The 14,963-nt window shown below is 34.5% G+C and overlaps 4 protein-coding genes across 5 annotated transcripts; 1 reads left to right on the top strand and 3 right to left on the bottom strand.

Moving 5' to 3' along the window:
• On the top strand, positions 2,056 to 3,445 carry LOC104777686 (putative purine permease 20). The gene is given in 3 exon segments (XM_019243874.1): positions 2,056 to 2,128; positions 2,220 to 2,548; positions 2,551 to 3,445. Coding segments are annotated over 3 exon segments (1,149 nt in total). The 5' UTR covers positions 2,056 to 2,085; the 3' UTR covers positions 3,328 to 3,445.
• Positions 3,544 to 4,582, bottom strand: LOC104777683 (pentatricopeptide repeat-containing protein DWY1, chloroplastic-like). Of its 2 annotated transcripts, none has more exons than XM_010501980.1 (2): positions 4,508 to 4,582; positions 3,544 to 4,376 (listed from the first exon to the last, which is right to left on the bottom strand). In XM_010501980.1, the coding sequence occupies exon 2, from the start codon at positions 4,372 to 4,374 to the stop codon at positions 3,607 to 3,609; it is 768 nt and encodes a 255-aa protein (XP_010500282.1). In that variant the 5' UTR covers positions 4,375 to 4,376; positions 4,508 to 4,582; the 3' UTR covers positions 3,544 to 3,606. The 2 variants fall into 2 exon arrangements, with proteins under 2 accessions (XP_010500282.1, XP_010500283.1); XM_010501981.1 differs by lacking the exon at positions 4,508 to 4,582 and having other exon boundaries at positions 3,544 to 3,965; positions 4,056 to 4,501.
• LOC104777684 (putative lipoyltransferase-like protein, chloroplastic) lies at positions 4,508 to 6,155 on the bottom strand. The gene is made up of 5 exons (XM_010501983.2): positions 5,691 to 6,155; positions 5,319 to 5,583; positions 5,072 to 5,222; positions 4,673 to 4,985; positions 4,508 to 4,582 (listed from the first exon to the last, which is right to left on the bottom strand). Coding segments are annotated over exons 1-5 (864 nt in total). The 5' UTR covers positions 5,825 to 6,155; the 3' UTR covers positions 4,508 to 4,581.
• LOC104777681 (E3 ubiquitin-protein ligase CHFR-like) lies at positions 9,760 to 14,830 on the bottom strand. The gene is made up of 15 exons (XM_010501979.2): positions 14,708 to 14,830; positions 14,505 to 14,600; positions 14,244 to 14,394; positions 13,806 to 13,903; positions 13,412 to 13,473; positions 13,159 to 13,250; positions 12,944 to 13,067; positions 12,696 to 12,782; positions 12,346 to 12,436; positions 11,541 to 11,648; positions 11,036 to 11,136; positions 10,657 to 10,722; positions 10,495 to 10,582; positions 10,277 to 10,337; positions 9,760 to 10,180 (listed from the first exon to the last, which is right to left on the bottom strand). The coding sequence occupies exons 2-15, from the start codon at positions 14,578 to 14,580 to the stop codon at positions 9,982 to 9,984; spliced, it is 1,404 nt and encodes a 467-aa protein (XP_010500281.1). The 5' UTR covers positions 14,581 to 14,600; positions 14,708 to 14,830; the 3' UTR covers positions 9,760 to 9,981.

The raw sequence follows: 14,963 nt of genomic DNA, 5'->3' as shown, positions 1-14,963 counted from the left end.
CGTGCAAGGAGGGTGTATTAAACTGGTCAATATCGAAACTTTATCGATATCAGACAAGTTGCTTTCCCCTTTTGTAAAATAGAGATCAACAATGGGCATAACACTTCATTTTGGTTTGACAATTGGTCGAGTTTTGGTCGTTTGTTGGATGTGGCAGGGGAAAGAGGTATTATTGACATGGGGATAAATTTGCGTATGACTGTAGCGGATGCGTGGAGTAGACGACACCGCAGGCAATATCACAGCCAACAATTAAATCAGATTGAAGCAAAGCTCATCTTGCAGCATGATCAAGCAACCTCCAGGGAGGATGTTGTTCTTTGGAAAGGAAAAAATGCAAAATTTCACACTAGTTTCTCCACAAAGGAAACCTGGCTTCAGATTCGAACTCTGGCTTTCGAGGTCCCCTGGTATCGAAGTGTCTGGTTTACTCATGCTACGCCAAAACACTCCTTCTGTACCTGGTTGGCGATTCACAACCGGCTCTCTACTGGCGACCGCATAGCACAATGGTCCACGTCTGACCCTGGAGACTGTGTATTCTGCAACAATGCTACTGAAACCGTGATCATTTGTTTTTTTCTTGTAGTTTTTGCTCGGAGATTTGGCATGCCATTGCCAAAAACGTTTATCAGACGCGCTACTCAACCAACTGGAACTCGATCATTGCTTCAGCCTGCAGCAATTGGCGGGATCGGACTACAAGTTATTTAGCTTGCTCTGTTTTGCAAGCTACGGTCTACGCAATTTGGCATGAAAGAAATGGGCGGAAGCATGGTGACCCTCCGAAACATGCCTCACGCCTCATCCAAGATATTGACAAAAAGATGAAAGATCAACTCCTCGCTATTGGCCTCCGGGGAGATAGACGCTATGACGAGAGTCTCATCACCTGGCTAGGGGCAAGATATTGACCTCCTATTTTATTTTAACTCTGTTTTAAGAACTCTGTTTTAAGATCATCAAAGCCTTGAAGAACTAGTTGTACAAACGTTTCTTGTTTTTAAATATAATTTTACATTGCATTCAAAAAAAAAAAAAAAACTTTAGCTACATTGAGAACTAACATATATAGTTCAAAATTCTTTCTACTCATAACCAAATAGTTTTAAGTTGGATCATATTTAATAAAATGACGAGAAGAGTGTTTATAGAATTATCAACTAACCTGAATTTGGAGACCTGATTCATGAGTTGAGTCAAATTAGCCGTATGACCTATAGAGGACAAATGGTTGTCTCATGCAGTCTGCTCAACTTCTGATCTGTCATCATCTTGGTTGGAAAATCATGTTTCATGTTTGTAAACGTATATGGCATCTCTTACGGATGAATCTCGAGGCCGAGGAGTCGAATTGCGGTGCTAATCAAATTAAGTTCTCGTACTTTTCCACTATAGCCGAAAGTAGTTTATTTTCTTGTATTTCTTTTTCGTTATGGATTTGTCGTGTTGATTTCAACAAACGAAAGAGATGGATTTGTGTTGAATTCAACAAACAAAAGAATGTTGATCAATTAAATAACTCATATAATAATTAAACAAGAAAATAGAAAGCGATCATGTAATTTCTTAATATTATTCATTTGTAATAGAACATAATCATTAGACATTTATAATAAAAATATATATAATACATATTCAGACAAAACAACCTGGTCACAGAAACTAATATTATGTATATTCAAATCTGCAATAGCAATTAATAAAGGGAGAAAGGCTCCACAATTTGAAAATTAGTGTATTATATTTATTTCGTTATTTTCGTTTTGTTTTATTTATTTGGTTTGAAGCATTACGATGAATATATCATTTGAACGACACAATAAAATCATTTGCACCGCGTTGAAATTTTAAACCAGTTGGGTATTGTTGGCTGGCATGTTTGATTATGTATCTTTTAATCTTTGCTTATTTGACCGTACGATCAAATAATACATAATATATGTGATGCAACGTCATGGCTATTTTTTTATTTCCTAGTTGCAATCTTCAATGCTGCCTATATGAGACCAAACAAAATCCATCTACAGTGAAAAATTCTTCTAATATATTTGTAGTTACGTTCCATCCTCCACAAGGAACTTCATGGGTTTACACACTGATGAATCTCCGGACCAAATCACACAAGGTACGTACGTACGTCGTGCACATTGATATTACACTGATGAATGTTTTAATTTATACAAGTTTTAAGTTTTTGTTGGTTTTATTTCAAGAAGAAGAAGAAGAAGCTAATATTGGAGTTGAGAATCAACCAAGAGCAACGACTTCAATACCTCAAGTTATCAAGACACGAAACTGGTGGATTTGTTTATTTGTCTGCTCGGGTTTGGTTGTAACAGGACGTGTTTTAGCCACACTTCTTCTTAACTTCTACTTCATCCAAACAGGACGAGATGTTTGTGATGACCCTAAACAATTTAAAGGCACATGGCTTCAGTCTTTTATCCAGAACGCTGCGTTTCCATTTACAGCGTTGCTTCTTCTCTTATGGCGTTCTTTGTTCTCCACCCATAGAGAAACTCAATCTTCTTCGTCTTTTGTCAAACTCTCTTTCTTCTTTACGTCTCTCTCGGTGTCCTCTTTGCTGCTTATAGCCAACTCTATGCGATTGGGAGAACTCATTGTGTGTTCTTCTTTTGGATCTTTACAACACAATTGATCTTCACTTCCATATTTACAGCTATCATCAACAAACACAAATTTAACCGTTGGATCATATTATCCATTGTCCTTTCCGGAATTGCCACAGGCATTACATCTTCGGATGATGCTTATTATCCCTGCGAAGGGGAAGGTGGGAAAATGGGCTACGGTGCTTGGTGTGGCTTATTTGGCACGGTAGCCTTCTCTTTATCTCTTTGCATCATGCAATTAGGGTTTCAAAAGGTTATACCTAACACAAACAGTAGAGTGTCCGCTGTGATGTTGATGCAAACCAACGCTTCTATGATTGCGACGTTGATATGTTTGGTTGGATTGTTCATAAGCGGTGAATTCAAAGATATCAAGGAAGATTTTGAGACGTTTAATAAGGGGAAGCCGCTTTACGTTTTGAGTCTTATCGGTTTATCACTTGCGTGGCAAGTAATGTCTTTAGGGCTAGTGGGTCTTGTGTGTTTAGCGTCTTCTCTTTTCTCTAATGTCGTCAGCTTCTCTGCGTCACCTTTAGCTAACATTTTCGTTGTGTTGGCGTTTTCGTTTATGGATGATGATATTGACTGGTTTAAGGGAGGAGCTCTCTTAGCTGGGATCCTTGGGTTTGCATCTTATATTTATTCCTTGTACAAGGCTACTAAGAAAAGAGAGATAGCAAGCCAAAAGTGAAACAGAGAGAGTGTGTGATTGATGATATATTGTGATGCTATATATTTCATGTAACTAAGAGTGTGTGTTTGTCCATTTCACTGATGTTATTATGTAGGATTAAAGGGTTTGGTACCTTCTTGCATTTGTGTTCAATGTATGTGTTATGATTGGCTTCGATTTGATTAGTTTTTTTTCTCATTTAGTTTTCGATTTTGTTCTTTTTGCCCACCCCAATTTTGAAAGGATTTAAATTATAGTGAATTTGGTTGAAATTAACAATCTTTTCATACAAAAATTCTACCAATAATCTCCACAAGAACAGCTACCATCTCTAAAATGATGAAACCTCTTGTTATCTCTTACAATGATCTCTCTATCTTCAATACTCGATAATATCTTTATGAAGTTATGGCAATCTCCGCATATCCTCAGATTCTTCATCACCCTTATAGTAGTGCCTGGAGACGTGTTTATAAGCCCGAAAGCTATAGCTAAACGTTCACTGTGATGCATCAAAGCTTTCTCTTTAGATTCTTCGTCGATATCATGAAGCACATACTTCGTGTCTGGTACGTAGCCTGCAGCTCTCACTTCTTTCTCTAAAGATTTCAGCTTTACGTAGGCCTTGCTTCTATCCACAATAGCTTTCTTCTCACCTGAAATCTCAAGCTTATCTCCTCTAACCTTTGTTGAATGACCAGAAGGTGAGATATGTTGTAAAGTAGTATCTTTTCTAACTACCGAACCTGGATTGGTGTTTTTGTCGTTTCCCCTGCGGTAAGAAAGTTCTCTGGCTGTTAATCTGCCACCATTCGAACCATCTAAGTTTCTTTCAGCGGTCTTAACGAACATTTTTTGAGCAGTTTCCTTGACTTTGGTCTCAACTCCATCAGAGCTTACCTTTTTCTCGGGTTCAACAAAGCTTTGAACGTGACCCTCACCCGCAATTGCCTTTGCTCTTGAGGTGATTCGTTGAAAAGATGAAGTTTCTCTCTCAAATGGGATTGCTTTAGGGACAGGGAAGGAGCAAAAACTCATGGAGAAAGCAGCCTCCAGTGCCATCATCCCTTTGTGGTCAGTTAGAGAAACAGATAAGCTTTCTTTGGAGGGTAACTCACTATGTGGAGAGAGAAATAGAGAGACCAATCTCTCTCACACACAAACAACTTCACAAACTGCCAATAAAACCTCTGTTTACCTATTAGCACTGGTCCACAAAAAAGTCTCCTTCATAACCACCATCTCATAAATCACTTGTTGGCTGAGTACAAATCTGAAAAGATAAAAAATTTCTGATCAAGAACAAGAACCACAAATGCTAATTGAAACGGAATGATTAAGAATGCAAAGATTTTGTTGTTACCATTGACACAAATCCATTAGCTTTCCAGTTTGCTTTTCAATTTGGAGCTGGAAAACTTCAGAGAATTCCTTTAGTAACGACTCATGAGCTACATCTAACAACTCCAAATCGTCAAGCTTAGTATAACACATGTCCTGATTTACGTGTTCTCCAACCTCAATCAAACCCTTTACACTTCCAACCCCACGGTTTCTTATCCCACATGGAACTATTGAGTTAAACGGTGTTAAATCTGTTGTGACATTAAGAGCTAGACCATGATATGTCATCCATTTCGACACACGGATACCTATCGCCGCCACTTTCTTATTGCCTATACAGAGAAAAAGATCAAACACATTACTACACTGCCAAGATCAGATCAAATCAGAGCTAGAAGTAAAACAAAAGTGGACATACCAACCCAAACTCCAGTGAAACCGTCAAGACGAGAAGCTTTGATGGAGAAAGCAGAGGAAAGAACACGAATGACTACTTCCTCAAGCTTCCTTAGGTACCAATGAAGATCCATCTTGTGATTCCGGAGATTGATTATAGGATACATAACTAACTACATTATCAAATTCACACTAACAACTATCAACAACAACACAACATAATTGATGAAATTGTAAGAAAAACAAATGAGATTTGAATGTGTTTTTACCTGACCAGGACCATGGTAAGTGACTTCACCACCACGTTCAGTTCGATAAATATCAAAAGGAGCATCCTTTACATCAAAATTGAGATAATCCTCTGAACTTCCCGTTCCCATTGTGTAAACTGGTGGATGCTGTAGTAAAATCACTGTATCTGGGCACTCTTGGTTTCTATCAATCAGAGCTTTTTTCTCATTGACAATGCTTTTTTGCCATGACCAAGCTTTCTTGTATGGAACCAATTGATCGTAGAGATCAAAACACTCGCACCTGCCAAAAAAAAACAGAGTATGTTATATGCATTAATGGTGGAATGCAGATAACGTGTTCGATAAAATTCCTGAGAGAACTAAGATTGAAAAGAAATAAATTTTTACTTTCTTGGGTTTTTGTGATTCTCCGAGTTTATCATCTGGACAGATGCTGATACTCTGTTTCTGTTGAGGTTACTATGATGATGATGATATAGCTTCAGGTTCAAAACAGAGCTTGTTGCAATGGAAAAAATCATGTCTTTCGAGATAAAAATTACCAAAATTTAAGGCTTAGGAATTTCGAAGAAGCAGAAGAAGATTCAATGTTGTTCTTGGGAGATAGAAATGGCGGAGACACCGATGAAACGATGAAGGGTAGTTTCAAAATATTAGAACATTGTTAGGGTTTTGCCCTAGTTAGTGTGTTAGTATAAATAGGCACAGAAACCGTAAGGTTGAGAATTGTATTCAGAAAACACACAAAGTCTTCAAGTTTCGCTTTGCTTTTGTCCAAATTATGTTTTGAAATGAAAAGAAATTATCGTTTATCTTCGTAAATATGATTTTTCTTTTCTTTTTGTTAAGACAAACGATAATTTCCTTATCATTTCAAACTATGATTTTTTTTTTTTGAATGATTTCAATTTGTGTTGATGTTTTTTCGGTGAGAGAACGAAAAGAAAAATATTAAATTGTGGCGATGATGAAGAAAAAATGACCTTTTATCACATGATTGAGATTATTTTTTTAATCTCTTGATTACCTTTCAAGCACTTCTGAGCCATGTTTTGTTTTTTTTTATTCTGATTTATTGCGTTCAATAATTCCGCCAAATTGAGATTTGATCGAATTTTTTTCTAGTGAAGAAAAAAAAAGAGTTTTAGAAGATGAATAAAAATATTAAGACTGGTTTTTATTTTACTTATGTCATGATTTGTTCATTCCCGCAAGATTAATGACAATTATAAGCGAGGAAAAGGGATTCAGAGGTGGCGTCAATTTAAAATTACAAAATAATGACCAATTTGGAGTTAGAGATTTACACGTGTAGTTTTGTCGGCAAACAAAAAGCAAATACATAGATTTGTAACAAACTCGAATAAACATCCAAACTACCAAAAAATTGAGTAACAGTTACGATTGGATAACAAATGATTGGATACTAATGATATATTAAGGTATGAAATAATATTAAATATTTTTACCTAATTTTTATTCACAAAATTTATTATATTTATCGGTAATCTAAAATCAAATGTGTAGTATATATTAAAAAATATATATCTATATATATATATATAATTTTGTATAATAATTAAAATTTAACATGTGAGAATTATTGTAATCTCAGTCTAGTATTATTATATCATATGAATAAAGAGATTTTAAAATTTATTTTAAAGATTTTAAAGGATTTAATTAATTTAGAAGGAGAATATAAAAAATTAATTTTAGATGTTAATTGTATTTTTGAACAAATACAATGGTATATAGATATAAATATTATAAAAAATTGATGACAAATAAAGAAAATAGTGTCCAGAACTCTTCTCTTTTAATATATAAGAGATTTTTGAACAAATGCAATGGTATATAAATGTAAATATTATAAAAAAGTGATGACAAATAAAGGAAATAGTGTCTAGAGCTATGTGAATGCAACACAACAACATTTTGTATGAGAATACTTATCTTTTAGTATATAAAGGATTTACAGAATCTAATACAAAATAAATTACATAAAATATTATGAATGAAGCGAATTCTAATACAAAATAAATTACACAAAATATTATGAATGAAATGTAAATTTGAAAAATTCTTGTAGTACAAGTTTTCGTAAGAGAATAATATACGGAATAAATATATATCTTATTATATAATTTACTACACAATAACTTCAAATTAATATTAAAACATAGACAAAGTTTCAAAGAAATTTACGTACCTAACTATGAAAAAAGAATTATTTAAATGGGGAAATTAAACCAGCAATCATGAGAAGTGAAATGACAAAATTATAATAGTGTTGTTTAGACGGAGAGAAGATCAGGTGAAATACTAAACTGAGATTATTGAAAGTGCAAGCAAGAGAAATACAAACTTGGGGTACGTTTCTAATTAGCATGGAAGAGAGAAAATACTGCGGTAACTCATAGTTAATTTCTTTCTAGAATTTGTGTAGTTAGTGCATATATTCTGGTAATTCTAAGTAGATTTTATAACTAGTATCTAATTCCCATTACAGAAGAGAATGTATATACTTCTATAAACATATGCGGTAAATTTAGAGGGTAGTATTACTAATAGCATAATCTTTTTTTTGAACAACCACTAATAGCATAATCTATATTAACATTCTCCAAGTATATTTGGTGTTCATTACTTATTTAAAAAGTTATTTATGAAGTTAATACCTAAAAAGATGTTTGAAATAACAATAACTAAATATTCCTATAAAATTCAAACCCATATGCTTTCTAAAATATCTCTAAGAAGTTGATTTCTATTTTCCTAAATTAATTTCGATATACTTAATTCATAATATAATATAATTTTTATATTAAAATAGTTTTAGTATTAAGGAAATTATTGTATCGATTTTAAATTTAGCCTCACAAGCACCCGCAAAATTAACTAACTACTCTATTTATTTTAATATACAAATAACTATACCCATCTATCATGAGGAGTGAAATGAAAAAATTATGATTTTGTTGTTTTGTAGTTGGACAAAAGGATAAAATGATGTGTCTTGAGTCTTTTCTTTGGAATCTTCTAGCTCAATAAAAGTAATTAGACTTGCAATGGACTTGTTGAATTGTTCCTTTAAGGTTCTTGTTCTCAACCTTGTCCTTAGTGTTTGTTTCATTGTTGGCAGAACGGGTTCTTCGGAAATGATAGAACGGGTTTTTTAGGAAGTGGCAGAACGGGTTCTTCCAGAAATTGATTATTGATGTCCTCATGAGAATTTGACAAAGGGAAGATTTGTCGGAGAAATAGATCCGGCGACATAGATCTAATGGAGTTAAGTCGAAAAATAAAGAAAATCTGATGAGATGGAGAGAGACCTGGTTGTCAGAAGGAGAGAAAATCCAATGAAAGACTGAACTGAGATGATTGAAAATGCAAGGAAGAGAAAAACAAACTTGGGGTACATTTCTAATTATCATGAATGAGAAATTACTACGGTGACTCATGGTTAATTTCTCTCCAGAATTTGTGTAGTTAGTGCATATTCTCGTAATTCTAACTATATATTCTATAACTAGTATCCAGCTCTCATTACAATGGAAAATATATATATTTTTGTAAACATAAGCGGTTAATGTTGAAGGGTCGTATTACTTTTAGCCTAATCTGGATTAACATTTTTGAAGTAGTGTTCTACCCTTTAAATTATATTTATTAAAAAGGTTATTTACAAAGTTAATATCTAAAAAATTGCACAAATTAACAATAACTAAAATATTACTATAAAATCCCAATACCAAATGATTTCTATAACATCTCTACAAAATTGATTTCTATTTTCTTAAATCAATTTCGATATAGTTAATTCACATTATAGTTTTATATTAAATTATTTTTAATATTAAGCATATTATTGTATCGATATTAAATTTAACTTCACAAGCGCCAACAAAATTAATTTATTGCTCTATCTATAAAACATTTGAAATGTAACAAACAAAAAATATTATAAATTATAAATAACAAAATATATATATCCACCGGTGAAAATCTAGTTCTAAATAGAAACTAGTAAATGACTATGGTTCAGTGTTTTCAAGGTAATGACTCTTTCTGTGGAAGGTTAGGACTTAGGATTGGGGTTAAAAGTTAAGACCAAATTAACCCTTTAGCCTGTAGTTTTTATAAAATGATACATTTGTTGTAAAGGATGAGACTTGCAACGAAGACATTTCCGGTGTGAATTCCGGCAAAGAAAAGAGATCTAACCTCCACTGCTATAATGATGATGGTGATTACAACAACAACGATGATGGGGGATAAGGAGGAGGTGATGGTGGTTATTGAGGTGAAGGTGATGGATTTGAAAGAGATAAGATAACAGAGATTTACAAATCTGGTGGAGGCGGAAGTTGTCGAGGGCCAAAGTCTTGTAGAGACGATAGTGGTGACTATAAAGGTAGCAATGGTGAATCAAAAGAGGTGATCAAGGAAGAAAAGAACAAAAATTATAGTACTTTTAAGAAATAACATGGATCAGAGGATGTTCTCAACAACATGGATCAGAGCATGTTCTCTCATTTTTAAGTTAGTGTGAGGAAGAGACCACTAAATGTATACTCACGTGTTATGGAACTTTAACTTCCATAAGTCAATATATCTGAGTGTAACTTATCCCCCAAATATAACCAAAAGCTGTCAACAAAAGATGAAAGACGGACTAAAAGTGATGATTCCCTCTGGTAGGACGACATACATGGTTGCGTTTACGAGCATGTTCTTCGTTGTGGTGTTGTGTCCTACATGCGTATCCATACCAACAATCTTCCCTCGCTGCTACATCCGCTGGCAAATGATTTCTAGGTAGTGTTATCCGGAACCAGTATAAAAGGAACCCCACCAGCTTATCGTAACAATCACTGCATGTATAAGATAACATACAACACAATCTCATCACAAAAGAAACTTTAAAAGACTTTAAACAGAAGGGTATCCACTCTAGACCAGCAACTTACTTGCAAACATGTGTTGATGCAGTTATCATCTCAGCATGATTGAGAGGCATTCTCGAGCGGTCTGAATAGAAAAGACATGATTACAACTCAATACATAAGACATGAGCGAATCAAGAATGATTAAGAACTAATTCATTCTATAGCTCAAGGAGGTAAATCAAGTTCAATGTCTAACGTTTCTTAATGTGCTATAGCTAAGCAGGGAATCTTGATATTACCGATTTCTCTATTGCTGAAACGCATGAACCACTCTGCTACAACATCCGGCACAGTTTTTCCCATGTGGACAATGCATCTTTGGGTTATCTACAAAATCAACAGAGAATGTCACCAAAAAGAAAGACAGTCCAGTAGTCTGTTAAGGGAAATTAATTCCTTACATCTTGTTCATGGCGATTCATTTCATGGGTTATGGATGGAATCCTTGTAACTGTGCGTTCCGAGATCTGCAAATATTAGGAAGAAATAATGAGAAAAGAGAGGAAGAAATTTTAATATATATTATGAACATATTATCATGCAAGCAACTGGAGGAGAAGGGAAACCACTAGGTAAATCTAAAAAACTTACGAAAACGACAAAACAAAACTATCTTGGTCATAATTCCTAACCACAGGGAAATTTTTCATTGCAGTACCTCATAGATAGAAAAGAAAATGTAAGATCAAGTCAAAGTTTAAGGATATCAGTCTTAATCACTCTAATCTTACACAACATAACCAACATGGGTAAATATTGGACAATCGTAGCTCAACCAACAGGTCTGAAAGTGTCACGACTGCATACTGGACTAGATACACCTTGTGTAACATTTTCGGAACTCCAATAAGCACCACAAAACGGCCTATCGCATCCCTTGCCTGCAATAAACCAGCATTAAGTATGTATATATAATATTTTCAGAGACTCCTGTCCTGTCCTACTCCTACTGAACAGGTTGATATTAGTATAGTCACTATCAGTTAAACCTTTCAATATTCAGCTCTAAGAAACAGAAAAATATTCTTCTCTGTATTCTACCCGCACCCCCAATGTTTTTTTTACCCACTTTAGGACATATAAGACATCAGTACAAAACATAGTCACCATCATGCATCTATTTACTTAATACCAATTTTCCTAACGGAGCAATGCAAGCAACAACAACAATAAACTTACAATATCAAAAGGGGGGATAAAATCTAGCAACCAATCTTGAGAGCTAAATGCTAAACTCCTTAAACTGTGAACATTGCAAAATAAAGAAGCATGTATTGCCACTTACAGTGTAATGGCACTTGGAGATTGGCTCTGAAGGGCATCATCCCTTGACACAGGTGGCATTGCAGATGTGCACCATGATGTTCACACCGATAACCACCAATATTAGCAACTGAGAACAGAGCCAATGACATAAAATNACATAAAATAATAAATACAACTTCCAGAAGACAGGAATGCTGAGACCAAAACCATTAATGACAGTATTTTTTCTATTGTACCTCCCGTCCTCGTCTATTTAAGATTTCCCTTTTCTCAACTACTACATTCATTCTTTACTAGGACTAGCCTCTATTTATTTTTTGGTTTCTTTTGAGTCAATTTACGCTCCATGAAATAGGAGAATAGCAAGTAGAGAGATCTGAAAAATGGGTTTCAAGTTCTAGTTTTAAAGTTTATCTGCCATCAACAAAATTTGCACCACATTTCAGGTCCTTACAGTACAGCTAATTGAAAAATCAATACATTTTAAAGATTTACAAATACGGGTTGCTGTTGTAAAGACTAACAAAGACGATATAGTGGAGCACACTACTAAAAAGTGGTAAGTGGTAGATGACAGAATTTTAGACACTTTAAAGGAAATCTAGCTTATGAGGGGTGATCGAACCCAATATCCACCGTCGAGTCCCACTCATAGGCTATATAATCTTCTAGAAAAATTATAATCAATTCCTAGTTACTAATTATCCCACTTCACCTCCTCCCCCGAGGAACCAATGTTAATTAAGCAGTCTAATGCATGATACATATTGGGTTTATATATTGTGAAAATATAAGAAGCAAACATCCAGATAAATCTATATTACCACATTGTGGGCATTGCAAACGCAAGCTATCTCTTTCCTCAAGTGGGGGCGAGAGCATATTCGAACGACGTTTTCTCTTGCTCCCAACTATCTAAAGCATATGTCAATTATAGTTTTCAAGAAAGCATCCCAGGTACTTATAACCACGACGTTGACCAAAAAAAAAAGTTACATATAACCACGAGTAGTTGCACCAGAAATATCAATAGCATTTTTAAGAAATGGTAATGATTCATTAGTGACTTACACCAAAAAGTCAATGTGCAGCAGACATCATCATTTTGATAACAAAGCCTTTATATACTTCTAACAACAATTACTTAATAGAAGATATTTCAGAAAATACTTACAAGATTTGATTGTATCGATGCAGATGAGTCCAACACTGCAATATCTTCAGCTGGCCGCCTCAGTGCAGCATCCGCGTTTAATATATCCTAACATAAGAGGGTCTGAATTAGTCATCAAAAGCTCAAGCGTACAAGAAGCACAAGAATATATGAAAAAGGTTCTCTAAGGAGAAGAATTACCAATGGAAAGAACATTTATAGGTAAATTGTAAATGAAGAAAATGCTTGTAGTGAACAGATAATTCCACCTCTTGTATGTTTTTAAGAAAATGATTTTTCCCCACATATTGTACTGTTGTTCTGCATTGTGGACATAACACATGTTGATGTTTTGCTTTCGATCTCCGCATCCATTCTGAAAAACAGCCATTACTGGAGGCAAAACACATCATCCATCAACTACCAATAAAGTGAACTATGCCTGTCATGAATGAGAACTAAACAAAATCAAAAAATGGCAGACCAGAAATTGTGAAGGCAAGGTGCAGCTGTGACAACATCATGCCATATGTTTAAGCAGATACTGCATTTCGCATGTTCAGGATCTATGGAAATCTGGAAAAGGAATTTCAAAGAGAGAGATAAGAAATTCGACATAAATTTCAAAAAGGTAGGGTTATGGAATATGGACTATTAATAGCTGGGTTGCAAAAGGTAGGGTTATCAAAAAGGTAGGGTTATGGAATATGCAAAAGGTAGTGGTTGGCATAGAGCACCTTTAATAGCTGGGTTCTTGATTCTGGAGCAGGCATTATTGTAAATCTGTACTGCAAGTACCCTAATAAGTTGAACAAAATCAAGGTTAAATATATATATATAAAACGTAACTTCAGAAACAAAGAAATCCACACAAACAGTAGCTTGAAATAAAGTCTGGAACTTCAACTCCTTATGAGAGGCTTAGAACTACTTAAATGAGAAACATTCAAACCAATTACTGTCTTCCAACATAGATACAATGTAACAAGAATGCACCACATATTGTTATTTATTGAAGTACAGCATTTCATTGCCCTCGACGAGTAGAATTATCCATTCCATTTTGAGGATAAAAACAATTAGGCTTTGGGAAATAAACTCAGAAAGATAAAAAAGGTAAGCCGGTCTAACCTTGTCCTTCAGGGCCAGGAACAATTTCAGACCCACTCATGATATCAACAGCACAATCTTTCATGATGACAGCCTCGTCAACAAGTATAGCATCGGAACTAAGAAAACACCACAAATCCAAATAAAAAGATGTGAGGGTAAACTAAGAAAACAAACAAGAAAACGCAAAAGACTGATAGAAATTGTGTAGCCAGAAACAATTTAATCAAAATGAGCGGAAGGAAAAAAAAAAGTGAAACTCGAAGCTAGTTAACAATATATCCTATGCTGGTTTGATACAATGATCTTTGGTTTCCCAGTCTTGATTAACGTCCCAGACACGAAAATGTTATCTTTCTGTCTTTTTTAAACTTGGAAAGAACTTTTGCCTACATAGTTACATACAAACTACAAGGCATTGCAAGTGAAGGTCACTTAAATAAATAGTAATCAGCATACCTCTGATTATGTATAGTGGCAGAACCTTGACCCAAATTCTTTGTTATTCTGCACCATTCATGTTTTTCTAAGGAAGACGGTTTAATCTCAGAGCATATAACCATATCATCGCACTTAATCTCCATATCTGAGAATTTGGTGTCGAGAGGAACTGCAAATTTGGAACCGAGTCAGTACTAACAGTTCAGTAAAAACATTCGATAACTAATTCGAAAAAAATTGATCTGAATAATGAAATAGAGAAGTCACCGAGACACTTACCCAGTTTGGCCCATGTATCATCATCACCAGAAGGTTTCGAACCAGAGGATTGTCCAGCTTCCGCCGTCGTCGTCATCGTAGTTCAATTGCGAAAATCTAACAAAAACGGTTATTTCATCACCGGAAACGAATTCAAAATTGATCGAAACAGAGAGAAGGCAAGTTGATCGAAACAATGTCAATTTTTTTGTGGTGAAAATTACCTTCGTAAGAATTTATTGCGAGCATTCTCTAATAATATTTACTCTCATTTGATTTTTACTAGTTTTGTGCACACCCCGGAGATAAGTACGTTACCGATTTGACAAATCGGCGAAGTCGAATCTCTTTAAACCTTTGTAATACAGTAATAAATAATTTTGTTGGTTTTTGATATAAATACTGTAAGATGTAAAATTTGGATTCAAATGATATAGGAATTTTTTTGAAGACCATTATTAATATTTTTGATGAGCATAA

This window comes from Camelina sativa, chromosome 3 (genome assembly GCF_000633955.1).
Source record: "Camelina sativa cultivar DH55 chromosome 3, Cs, whole genome shotgun sequence".
NCBI classification, from domain to species: domain Eukaryota; kingdom Viridiplantae; phylum Streptophyta; class Magnoliopsida; order Brassicales; family Brassicaceae; genus Camelina; species Camelina sativa.
This window is presented reverse-complemented; position numbering and strand designations above follow the sequence as displayed.

Coding starts and splice junctions, on each gene's coding strand:
- LOC104777683 (XM_010501980.1), bottom strand. CDS start 4,374: ATGATGGCACTGGAGGCTGCTTTCTCCATGAGTTTTTGCTCCTTCCCT.
- LOC104777684 (XM_010501983.2), bottom strand. CDS start 5,824: ATGATTTTTTCCATTGCAACAAGCTCTGTTTTGAACCTGAAGCTATAT. Junction 5,584..5,690: donor AATCACAAAAACCCAAGAAA/GTAAAAATTTAT, acceptor TTTTTTTGGCAG/GTGCGAGTGTTTTGATCTCT. Junction 4,986..5,071: donor TTTCACTGGAGTTTGGGTTG/GTATGTCCACTT, acceptor TTCTCTGTATAG/GCAATAAGAAAGTGGCGGCG.
- LOC104777681 (XM_010501979.2), bottom strand. CDS start 14,580: ATGACGACGACGGCGGAAGCTGGACAATCCTCTGGTTCGAAACCTTCT. Junction 13,904..14,243: donor GCCACTATACATAATCAGAG/GTATGCTGATTA, acceptor GTGTTTTCTTAG/TTCCGATGCTATACTTGTTG. Junction 10,583..10,656: donor TGAATCGCCATGAACAAGAT/GTAAGGAATTAA, acceptor TTGATTTTGTAG/ATAACCCAAAGATGCATTGT.